Raw genomic sequence first — 12,536 nt, 5'->3', positions numbered from 1 at the left:
CTAAGAGGCCACTTCAGATCCTTCTCAAGCGATATCCATGTTGCCTTGCAGGCTTGGGAAACACTGGCCTAGTTTGCTGCAAGTACCAAAGCCCTTCAGCTTTCACTGTAGTCAGTGTGAGCTACAGGTGCTTTTCACCTGTGATAAGGCCACCTTTCTTGAGATCACATACCAATGTGATTTGTGAAGACCGCTATTCAGTAGTGAAGGGGTAGGTTATCAGCCCTTTCTACAGGTGGGATTTGCATGTTGAATTCAGCATGAGAACTCTCTGTTTCACTGTGGTGGTAGTGCCCGGTGTCACCAGCAAACAATGGGAGATGTAACTGGTACAGTGAGCAAGAACCATGCTCATAATGCTTTAAGGCAGCCATACACCAGCAAATGGGACTTACTGAAATGTATAATTGTGTTTTTCCCTTTCTGTTCTGCTGCCCTGGAATCGCCACAGTGCCCCCAAGACGAAATGTCTGAATCTGGGCAGTCCTCAGCAGCTGCCACGCCAAGCACCACGGGAACCAAGTCCAACACTCCCACGTCATCCGTGCCCTCTGCTGCTGTCACCCCTCTGAACGAGAGCATCCAGCCCATCAGCGAGTACACCAATGGCACCACCAAGAGCAATAAGAGGGCACGAGAAAAGCGTAACAGCCGGAACATGGAAGTCCAGGTCACACAGGAGATGAGGAATGTCAGCATAGGTATGGCAGCTGAGCTCAGGTATTTGGTCACTAACATAATCGACTTCCCAGTGCTTGTGTCTCTCTGTTACAGGGAGAGGCTGGGAGACTGCACTGTAAGTACAGAATTTGAGGAAGCCTGACTTGGAAAGGTACATGAATGAGACAGGGTTAACTGGATGTTAGCAGTTTTCTGCATAGTAAATTTTTGAAAACACTAGTTATATGAGTAATTTCACAAATTAACAGAATGGGAACAAGTTACTGAGTTCAGTTCCCTGCAGTGACATGCATTCATGTCTTGGAACCTCTTTCTTGAGCACTCAAGTCACGTCTTAGGCTGAGCTTTTGGAAAGCTGTTCCTGGATCTCATCAATATGAAAATGAAAAGCTTATACTTAGTTTTCTCTCTGTATTTATTCGTAAGTATTTTATATCCAGTTGTTCAAATGCCAAATTTGTCAGTGAGATTAAATAATTATTTTCCCTCTGTGCTCTTATCCCACACTCTGATTTGCTTAAAATAATTGTATCCAGCTGTTTTTCTCAGCTAAATGAGCTGATTTCTTTTAGCCTTTTTCTCATATAAGAACACAGCCAAATCTGTGGAAGTTACAGCTGCTTTATCTCCATTTTCCAAAGTCCTTTAGTAATTGGAATGATTTCTTGTCAGGAAAGCCATTCTCTAAGCTTTACCACCAGGCTGTTAAAAAATAAATGATGTAATAACATGATAAAAGCCCTTCAGCTGTGCCCATGTAGTGTCTGAGCAGTCTCACCCTGGATTGTGAGACTTAAAGTGGCCATGAGAAATGAGAAGTGATCTGTTCTACATGTCATGAACTTAAATTACAAAAGGACCGTAAGATTTATCGAAGGTCATTAGGATGATCTGCAGGAGCACAGGGGTAAACGTAGGTCTCTGAGGTTGGCATCTGAACCAGCTGATGATCTTTTTACCCAAGTTATTTGTTGGGAAGCAGAAGTTATAACTAAGTTATTACTGAAGCAGAAATTCCTCTGCTGACATTCACAAGCTGGTTCCTAACGAAGTAAGACCATAAACCAACATATAACATCTTTTGCTGTAGCACTGAAGGAGAACTGCCATGACTGAGTCGCAGTCTGTATTTTCCTGAGGAGGCCCTCAGGGTCACAGATGTCCATCTGTCAGCATATGGAAGCATATGGGTTCTAAACAGCCTGCTGTTAGATTGTGGTCTGGCTGTGATCCTGGCCAAGGCAAGACCATTAAATACTTGTATCAGGAAAGCTAAGCATGGATGTCAGTAGTTTGAATGCCCTATAAATAACCTGATTTTTACAGTTGCTGCTTTACAAGCTCATGTACTATCAACAGTTTCCTTGGATCAGAGTCATCTCTTCTTTATGTGTGTGCAAGTGTGAAGTGGAAGCTGCTTTTTTTTCACTTTCTTGGTGGAAGTGTGATATTGTGGAATTTGCTCAAAGCAGCTAGGTATGGCTTCCTTATGTGCTCTACATATTCAACCTTTCAGCTATTTCTCACCCCTAATGCAAAATCAGTTCTCCATGCTTAGATGTAATGCACATACTTGAATTTTAATAATGTGTTTTATGCATCTGTAATTAAAATGTCTGTCAGTGATGCTTGTGCCTTAGAGCTGAACTACCAAAAATGGTACTCAGGAGTATTTGCAGGAAAAGCTTCCCAGCTTGGTAAAATAAAGCTGAGGAAGGCTGTGTTTGTGTTAGACCTGCTTGGTGTGGATGCCTGCTTTGGCAACAGATCCACATCACACTTCGTTTTCCAGCCTGGGTTTGCTGCCAGCTGGCACAATGGCAGCCTGAAATAAATGAACACTTCAGTCATCATGGACTTTGTAATTTGGCTACTGAGATCATCTGGAAAGGTCAAAAATGTCACATCTAAGTTAATTGAGGAATTAATGTAATTCACACATTAGGTTCTTAATCTTTCAGAATTCTTTGTGTGAACAGACACTGTGTTCATGTTGCTTGTTCAGAGTAAGTGCAGGTCTGAGCTTTTGAAGGGTTTGGTATCCAATAAACAGGACTTGACAAGAGGAAGAAATTCCTTATTCTTTAAATATTGGCTTCAGGTTGTAGATTACACACAAACCAGATTTCGTTTATCGGTTTTGAAGTCAAGTTTCACTGTAATGCATATCTAAACCAGTGTAGACTTGAGAATTTGTATTGAAAACCTATTTCTGTTAAAACTAAATAGTGCCAGTTCCTAACAATAGTAATTTCTATGAAGCTGTACAGAAAATCACTGTGTTGCCTTCAATCTCAGCTAATGCTATTTGGGGATGGAGGAGTTTTTTATTGGCAGATAACAAAGTAGTTTTGGAATTTATTTCAATGGATAAAATATTTCTGCTTATGCAATTTTAGTGAGTATTCAGGGCAATGACTTTAAGTGATGCTTTGGAATGGGGGTGGGAAGGGGAATGCTTATGGTGTTCCTGCTCTGGAATTGAGAGACCACCTTCAACCACTTTCTGTTCTGATTTTAAGACTTTGAACATGGTACCTTGAAATTTTCAAATCTCAATATTCAAAGCTGTAAAAGTCCCTTCAAGAAATACCAATCTCTGAAAGTCCTGATCCTGTATATCATATGTACTGTCTTACCTAGGGATGGGCAGCAGCGATGAGTGGTCCGATGTCCAGGACATCATTGATTCTACCCCAGAGCTGGATATGTGTCAGGACCCCCGCCTGGAGCGCACGGGTAGCAGGTACTGATTGTGACTTTTCCCTGTGTGCTCTGTCACTTGGCTTCATGAGGAGTGACAGATGGGTGCTGTGGCTCATAGTGAGCTCACAATGCAGCTATTTGAGACAGTCCATATATTCTGCCTGATATCAGAGGTCCTGACCTGCTTTGTGTTCTCCAAAAGGCTGATGCCTGCTGGTGATCTGCAGGAGGATGTGTACAGCTGACCCAGGACTGGGCTCATTTGCCTTACTGGTCAGGGATTTTGGAGAGATGATGGAGCAGCAGAAGTTTTAAGACAAGCAAAGAGAACATGGGCTTAAGCTGTCAGGAAGAGGGAAAAGGTGCATTTGTCCAATAAGAGCTCAGTTCTGAATTCCATTTTAAAACCTCAAGTTTCTTTCAGTTCTAATTTTTTCAAGTATTTGAGGAGTAGAGACAGGGCTACCCCACAAGGGAGGACAAATAGAGGTAATCTCAGCAATCCCAGTCCCACAGGCTCTGAGCAGGGAGGCTTAGATCACTGGAAGTGAGCCCTGTAATCAGCCTCAGACAAGGCAAGGGTGTGAACTCAGTCCCAGTGCTAGCCATGAGCAGCAGGAGACAGGACTGAAGACGGGTGCATCTTAGCAAAGAACTGAAGGCATAGGCCTGAGGTCAAAGGGAGCCCTGGGACCAATGGGTGGGTGCGGTTGCCAGGTGAGGCTGGTCAGAGCAATTGTGACCCATCAGGGCACTGAGGAGTGGTTACAAATCCTCAACACAGTTTTCAGAAGAATCATCAGACTTTTACTAAACTATTCTGCTGCTCTGGTCCCTACCCATCACCCATTTTGTTCTAAATAGGCGGCTTCCTATAAGCTATTAATTTTGGCACCACATTGCTGTGAGGCATAGGTACCTTCATTTGTTTTTACTAAAGTTTACCTTTTACCCTTCTCCAGTGGGTAATTTGGCGCTATATCAGCAAAAAAACTCCCCAGAGTCTTACAGATATGCAGAAAATATAGTACCCTGGCAGAGAGAAGGCAAGATTATCTAATGGTCCCAATCTGGACTGGATTTGCCCACCCTGTTGAGCACCCCCACTGAGAAGGGTATGAGCAGCAATATCACCTGCATTTCTCAGCTGGGAAGACACACACAGTTAAGCTCCCCTTGGGACATGTAGGATACCTGGACTGTTTTTAGGCTCAGGAGGAATATAGGGAATTGAAACTGCTCTGTGTGGGGAAGACAAAAGTGACTGATGAGATCAGATAAAAAATTGGTCAAATCCAGGAGAAAGAAGGAAACAGAAAGGATTGATGCACCGTAGCTCTTCAGGCAGGAATCTCTACTCCAGGTGGTGAGACTGAGAGCTACAGGACAGACAGCCTGACTTGGACTGCTGACAGTGTGTGTGCTGCTCTGAAAGCAGAGTGCTTTCATGATACATATAGCTCTGAAAGCTGAATGTTGAACAGGAAAGTTCAGTCTGAATTAGGTCTCCAGGTCAGACTGAGTGCTGGTTTCTCTTGTCATTTGTGCTGACCATTGGATTGTGTGAACTGATTAATTGCAGTGCCATCATGGCACCATTTGTACTTCCTCAGTGCTCTCAGATGTCTGGGTAGCTGGAATTTTTCTGTAATTGAAAAACCTACTTTTTTTTCCTCTTCTTTGCAATGTGCTGTCGCTGCAACATCTGAGGCAGCTACTACACTCCATTTATAATCACTAGGATTATTTATGTGATAATGAAGCCATAGAACTTGAGATATCTCATTTGGTGCTGACCTTTCTGATAGATTGCTGGAGAAACTGCACAGCTGCTGTTCATGCTGGTTGATGTTACTCATACAAGGCAGGGCATTGCAAAGTGTTTTAACCCACATTAAGACCATTTTTTAGAGTAGATGGCCACAATCCCAGAGGTTGCCTCACCTGCACATCCTGTAACAGCTCTTTGCTGCTTTGAGCTATGAGGCTCTCAAGAAATACAAGAAGATTCTTGATGGTATCAAAGACACTGAGAGGTGGAAATGTGCCATCATCTGATATGACTAAAAACTATTGACTTTGATTTACCTTTAATTAAAAATATTTGGGGACATGTGAAGAAATGCTTTTCAATACATAGTCTTACCCAAAGGGAAATGGACCCTTCAGACTGATTGCACTTACTGGTTTGCCAAGTAAAAAGGCCTTTGCTGTTTTCAGCATCAAATTTCTTATTTGGTCTTACTGCTGTCTGAGGTTTCTATCTAGACTGATCAGAGCATGGGAATCCTTGCAGAATATGACAGGTCAAAGCTGAGCTCTTCTGCAAGTTGAATTTTTTCTGTGAAATACTGAATAGTCCTTAACTTGTGTGACTTCAGGGTAAATCATCTGGGTGAGCTTTGAGGTTGTGGATGATAGATGTGTCCTCAGCATAAGAAGGACATGAAGCTGTTGGAGCAGAGGAGGCCATGGACATGCTCCAAGGACTGGAGCCCCTCTGCTCTGGAGCCAGGCTGGGAGAGCTGGGGGGTTTCACTTGGAGAAGAGAAGGCTCCAGAGAGACCTCAGAGTCCTTTCCAGGGCCTTAGGGGGCTCCAGGAAAGCTGGACTTTGGACAAAGGCCTGGAGGGACAGGACAAGGGGGACTGGTTTCCCACTGTGAGAGGGCAGGGTTAAATGAGATATTGGGAAAAAAATCTTATCCATGAGGCTGGGGAGGCCCTGGCACCAGTTGCCCAGAGCAGCCTTGGCTGGAACGCCAGGTTGGATGGAGCTTAGAGCAACTTGGGATAGTTGAAGGTGTCCCTACCCATGGCAGGGGGTTGAAACAAGGTGGTCTTTAAGGACCCTTCCAACCCGAATCATTCCATAATTCTGTGATATGGGGAATAACACATGCTGTTTTCTTTACTAAGTGTGTTCCCTGATTCAGCCAGTGGTGAACAGATGGGTTTTGATTGCAATAGTCTGAGATGTAGACTTTCAAGACTATTTCAAAGATAAATGTTTGAGTTTAAATGTTGCCAAGTAACAAGATTCCTTCTGGTTTTTTTGCTTCCAACAACAGCCCAACACAGGGGATTGTGAACAAAGCATTTGGCATCAACACAGACTCCCTGTACCATGAACTTTCCACAGCAGGGTCTGAGGTCATTGGAGATGTTGATGAAGGAGCAGATTTGCTAGGTAAAACCTTTTAGAACCATTCTGTTTTCTCTGGTATTATGACTCTATATTAAGCTTCTAGAAACATTTCAATTCTCTTTTTCTTTCAGAACTTGGATGTTTAGCTTTTTTAAGAATGCATGGAAATTGAGATATATGTGATAGAAGCATGTACCTGCAGTACAGTAATGATTATTTAGAAAATAATCTCAGCTGTTGTATAACTTTTATTTGGGTTGTCTTTAGTGCATAAGTTATTTTTCTACAGTATTCTCCCACAAAAATAATTTGGAGACAAAATTTTCTTCTTCAGCTTCTGGCTGAAAATTCCTCTCCCAATAATTTTATACTGAGAGAAAAAAATAGTTTGAAATTTGTAAGAAAGCAATTTGATTAAGTTTTTGATGTTTAAATGATGTGGAAATATTATAGTCTATAATGCAGTATTTACTGTTTTGCAGTCAGCCTAAGAGATGTAATAATTTGCTTTTTAATCTGATTTTGAAGGTGTTTGTAATACCTGTAGCCAGGCTATGTTCTATGCTCCTGGCTGGGGCCCTGCAGCAGTCAGAGAAGCAGCTTTGCCTCAGGGAGCACTCTGAGCCCTCTCCATACTTTTTCTATTCGATTCCTGAATATCTAAAAATTGGTTTTTTGACAGAATTTAGACATGTTCTTAATTCCTGCTGTTTTCTTGCATCAGGGCAGTACAAGTGGTCTTTGAATACTTGGGTGACATGGGCAGCTGATAGAGTTTATAACAGTGTAGCTCATTTTTCATGTTCCTGCTTGCTTTAAGGAGCCTTAGGACACATGAGGACTCCAGAAACGAGGTGTTACATGTACTTAGTGGCAAGATCTGATCTGAAAGCGAACATTTCCTTTCTAGTGATTACTGATATAGATCTGCTGATGGATAATCTTGTAAGTTTAGTTCTGTGTATGTGTCCAGAATAGGATAAGCTAAAATGTGTCATATGGACCTTTAGCAGCTCACCTTTGCCCAGATTACAAAGGTACTTGTATCACCTTTGATATGTCTTGTATCAGGACCCTTAAAAAGCAATGTTTCTGTGGGGGGGATAGATTTTGCCCTATTAAACAAAAACTTAACCTTGAAGATGTGGACTAAAAACTGAAAAGAGTTAATGAATTACGTCTTGTTTGATGAAAGACAAGTGTCTGTGAAATTGTACTATTATAGCCAATAGTGTGACTGGAATTAAGAACATGAAAAAGACCATCATGAGAATGCTGGCAATAGCTTTTTGATATGAGTAGGTTTGGGTTGGTTTTTTTTTTATCATGCAGCATGTATGAGAGCCCTCATGCCTAAAGCATAAAATAATTTTTTGTTTCACCTTCAACTCAAGATTGCCAGAATAAAAAAAATCTGCAGAAGACTCAGGATGAACACACAGGCTTTCTGTGCCTGCAGTGGGAGCCAGTCTGTGCAGATATTTACAAAATTAAGAATTCTGAAAGAAAAGGAAGATTTCCAGGTTTGAGAATCCCCTGGATGCCAGTAGCCATTTGCAGAAGGGCTGGGACTCCTACTTAAAGGGAATCTTGCCAGTAGGAACTACATGTGATGGTTAAATCTGTGGAATGAATTTTAGTTAGCCAGCTTCATACATTGTCAGGAGCTCTCTTCCTAGCAGAATCAAAACACTAAAACCATGGATAATCTTGCCGTTGACTATCTGTTTTGTCTTGGTCCTCGTGCCCACTCCTTCCTCATCAAGGAGTATTTGGTTGATTCTGCGGCTCTGTCTGCTAATCACTGTGCCAACTGCTGCTTTCCTTCTCCCCCCAAAATGGCTGGGGTATCAGATATTATTGGCTTGGAAGAGTTACTATTCTTGAAAATTACTTACTTGGTGTATGAACAGCTTCAGACAATGTGCTTCCCACTATGGAAGCCTGCCTTCTGGAAATCCACTTCCCCTTGGGATTACTCTGTAGCCTGACCCAGTGATCAGCAAGAAATGCAGATTGTTGTTTTCAAAGGGCTAAAGCTTTTTTTGCCCAAATCTTGCATGGTTGTTCACTACAGTCTCGGATGAGGTCAAAGATACCTCTTCCTGCTATAAGGCTGCCCAAAGACTTCAGTGTGGTGAGATGTCTGTTGATAGGGAGTTACCACTTACAATGAAATGTACAAAGACTTTGTTGAACAGTGCCCATCTAAGTGTGGGCCCTGAAGATCACAGTGTAGTTTCTGAAGACAGCAGCATGGCTTACAAGGAAGTCATTTCTGTGCTGGGACCATTTTCAGGCCTGAGCAGAGCTACAGAGCCCTTTCAAGTGATCCCATGGTGAGCCAGCAAAATAGGAAGATGGGTTCCTTTTCAAATCTGGGAGATGGACTGTGATGAAACCTGGTAGTTTTTGTAGTTTGTGATCAACATTGATCTAATTAATCCTTTTGCTGAGTTCTAGCCACTGACTTTGGGACGTAAGAGTGTTTTTAAAATGAACACAAACATTGCTGGTTGTACAAAGGGAATGAGCACAGAGAGATCTCAGGGGTCAAGTCTCTCAACAACAAATGAGACTGGTACTTTTTTGTCTTTGCACAATAGAAAGCACAAAAGAAAGTCTGGTAAAGATGGACGCAATGGGCTAGATCTTAATGCTGACAAAAATCTGTCAACATAATCCAAAATTTTGCCTTTTTTGTTAGTTAGAATGTTTTCTCTTTGTGCTGTTCCTTTAAGTCTGAAGAGACACAGAGGAAATAGTGCTTTATGAACAAGATGTAAGGAACAAGATCCACAAGCTGAAAGAGTTCTCTCTAGGTCATATTTGGAGCTTGCTTCTTTCTGTAAATCAAATTCATGAATGACTCTAAGCTCACTTAAGTGAAGACTTAGTACTTCCTCCAGTCTCTCAAAACTTGGCAGTCAATCTGTAAAGAATATTCTCTTTTTTTTGGTCTCAGTTCCTTAAAGAAAGAGAAATTTCATTAAAGAGTACCTTAAGAACAGGACTTGTAGAAATTATCCTTGAGCACTGGCTGGCAGGCAAGTCTGATTCAGGAATGGAAAATCCCATTTATTCCTGGTACATAATTGGCACTCTTCATGTTTTATTATTTTAAATAAAACCCACAAGACGTGTGGGTTTCCTCCCCCCTCTAATACTGCTTTACATCCATGGGATTATATAGGAAGTATTCTGGAGAAAAATATGGAGTGAGAACAATTATTTACTAATGAGCATTGAGGACCAAATTCCCTTATTTCTCCTACAAACTTGGGAGTACTAGCTGACAGTTTTTCTGCATATGCACTTGTTAATCACAAGTGATCCTGGGTAGGTTCCTGTTCTCCCATCTCCTGTTTTCTCAGCTCCCCCTTCTACCAGATCCCCCTTCCTGCTCTTCCCTATCCCAGGTGCTTCCAGCCACAAATGATCACAGCAGCTCGGGTGTGCTCAGTGGACAGGTCCTTTTACTGAGGGTGTTGACGGTGGTGAGCTGATTGCCCGGAGAAGCTGTGGCTGCCTCATCCCTAGAGGTGTCCAAGGTCAGGTTAGAGGGGACTTGGAGCACCCTGGGATAGTGGAAAGTGTCCCTGCCCATGGCAGGGGGTGGAACTGGATGATCATTCTGACCCAAACTGTTCTGTGATTCAGGTTTAGGATAACCAACTATATTTGCTTTGGAAATTAAAGACCAGGGGGTCTGTGATAAAGACAGAAATGCAGTGTTAATAGTCGTAAGTTTATATACAGTGTTGTGTACAGAAGTTGAAATGAGATTATCAAACTAAGTCCCAGTGCTACACTGTACAAAAAAAAAAAGGTTTTAAATGCAACCAGTTGTCTTTTGCAAGCTGAAGTGTCACTGAAGAGCACAGTTATGGTCAGAGGATACAGCTGTTAAAATTGCAAGGTGAGGGGAAGTGAGAGGTAGTGGGAATGAGCTGTTCTGCATTTTATGGTAGATGACTAAATAAAGACATTGCATAAAAAGGTTTACCCAGACCAGGAAGATCCAATTGCCTCAGATCCAAATCTGGAAATCTGGGGATAGATGAGGTGTGTGGTTGCAATTTTACCATGGGTTACCTTTCCTTGGGTTTTTTTTCTGTCCTATATGTAGAGTCATGCCATCAACAGCTATGGCAGGTCCTGTCCTTACTATTTCATGCCTTTTGACATTGAAATGGCTGAATCATTGTTAATTTTTTTTGAACAAAATTTTGATTTTGTTGGTTTTAGTCACTGATGGATCCTTTTTCACTTCCTTTTTCCCTTGTCTCTCCGTGCTTCGCTGGACATGGCGCATAGGGGAGTTCTCAGGTGTGTATCTCCTGCTCAGTTCTCCTTGTTTCTTTTTTTCTGGTTGAGGTCGGATGATGTGGTATACACGTGTGATACTCCCCTGCTCTTGTCCAAACACAGTTGGCTTTGCAGACTTCTCCCACCTTGCCTTGCTTGGTTGCCTCACACTGATGGGTCCCTGCAGCAGGAGGTCCCTTCTCTGCTCACATTCCTGCTACCTTTCAACCTGCTTTCTCTTCTTTGGCTGTGGGCAGGTTTGCTCCACAGTGTTGCACTAGCCTGTCACTCAAGGTCTTGGGGCTCAAAGGGCTTTTTATCTGCCAGGAAGGGTACTTGTAGCAGAGGTTGGGTGGGGACAGACTGAGTGAGGGTCCCACTGTCCTCTCCATGGCCTGTGCTGTGGGGAGTCCCTCCATGTGCCAGCGGCTGTGGGGGGTTACCTGGTGCAAACCAACCCTCTTCGGGTATTGTGGTGGTGGCATTAAAGATACTTTTGTGATGGGTTAGAGTGGCAAAGCCTCTGTCTTTGGTGGAAACTTTGCCTTTCTGTCTCAGGAGCTGAGTGATGGCTCTGTCTGTTGCTGGGGGAGGTTGCTCGCTGCCCTAGGGCCATGCTCTGCCATCAGGTTTGCAGCTGCTTGTAGAATACACTTGGGCCTGATGTAATTTCAGTTCAAGTCAAGGGAACCTCTTTTGATTACAGTGAAAACTGGGTAAAATTTGCCTTATATTTAAGGTGATGACCTGGCAGCTGCAATAGCAGGTCATGCGCCACCAAGCTCTGCCATGTCCCTGTGCCCAGCACTGCTCAGTGATGATAAGGACGTCCAAGAAAGGACAGCGTCATCTCTTCTTTTCACTGAAACTGGTTTTACTGTAAGCCACATTTTGTGTGAACATTCCTCAGGAAATCTCCCACTGAAGTTGGGTTGGAGTTTGTTGCAGTGCGGAGGTGGATTTGGGCCTTTTTAGGCCAGATGAAAGCTTTGATACTCAGCCCCACTTTTGTGTTTTTCCCCCTGCTACTGTCCTTTCTTCACGCTCTTCATAATGTCTATTGACCTGCCTTTCTTGTGGTGATGGGAAACTCAAGGATGTATCATACAGGGAAAATGATGAGGATGAAGGAAGCCGATGAGGTCATCTCAAGCTTATCCTGACATCTGTTGTGTTAGGACAAGGGGTGATGGTTTAAACAAAAGAGGGGAGATTTAGATTAGATGTGAGAAATTTTTTTTTTTTTTTGCAATTAGAGTGGTAAGGCCCTGGCACAGGTTGCCCAGAGAAACTGGGACTGCTTCATCCCTGGGCATGTTCAAGGCCAGGTTGGGTGGGGCTTAGAGAAGCATGGTCTAGTGGGAGGTGTCCCTGCCCATGGCAGGGGACTGGAAATGGATGAATTTTAAAGGTCTCTTTCAACCCAAACTGTTCTGTGACACTCTAAAGTACCTGTTAGGTCAGGCTGCAGCAGAATGAGATAACTTTCTACCAAGCATCATGTGTACTGGCACCACACACTATACATGTGCTGACGAGCTGCTCTGTTTGCTGTTTACAGACTGGTACTTAATGGCTGCTGTTTTTCTCTTCCTTTCTTCCCCTTTGTCCCCATCTCTTTCTGTTCCCTTTCTCGTATGGGATGGCTCTCATAGTACGGGATGATTTCTTTGGTAAGGCAAAGGCCTTTTTAC

The 12,536-nt window shown here is 42.9% G+C and overlaps 1 protein-coding gene across 30 annotated transcripts in view; it reads left to right on the top strand.

Annotated features, from left to right (window-relative positions):
- Positions 1-12,536, top strand: part of MAPK8IP3 (mitogen-activated protein kinase 8 interacting protein 3) — a 73,647-nt gene that overhangs the window by 34,468 nt on the left and 26,643 nt on the right. For 21 of the 30 annotated variants that reach the window (XM_053958091.1, XM_053958087.1, XM_053958085.1 and 18 more), the window contains 5 exons: positions 452-701; positions 3,325-3,427; positions 6,458-6,576; positions 10,852-10,863; positions 12,498-12,515. In XM_053958091.1, coding sequence (XP_053814066.1) covers positions 452-701; positions 3,325-3,427; positions 6,458-6,576; positions 10,852-10,863; positions 12,498-12,515 — 502 coding nt within the window. The remainder of the gene's footprint in view (positions 1-451; positions 702-3,324; positions 3,428-6,457; positions 6,577-10,851; positions 10,864-12,497; positions 12,516-12,536) is intronic. The other 9 variants (XM_053958092.1, XM_053958089.1, XM_053958076.1 and 6 more) reach the window with 2 other exon arrangements.

This window comes from Vidua chalybeata, chromosome 16 (assembly GCF_026979565.1).
Source record: "Vidua chalybeata isolate OUT-0048 chromosome 16, bVidCha1 merged haplotype, whole genome shotgun sequence".
In the NCBI taxonomy this organism is placed as follows: Eukaryota; Metazoa; Chordata; class Aves; order Passeriformes; family Viduidae; genus Vidua; species Vidua chalybeata.
This window is presented reverse-complemented; position numbering and strand designations above follow the sequence as displayed.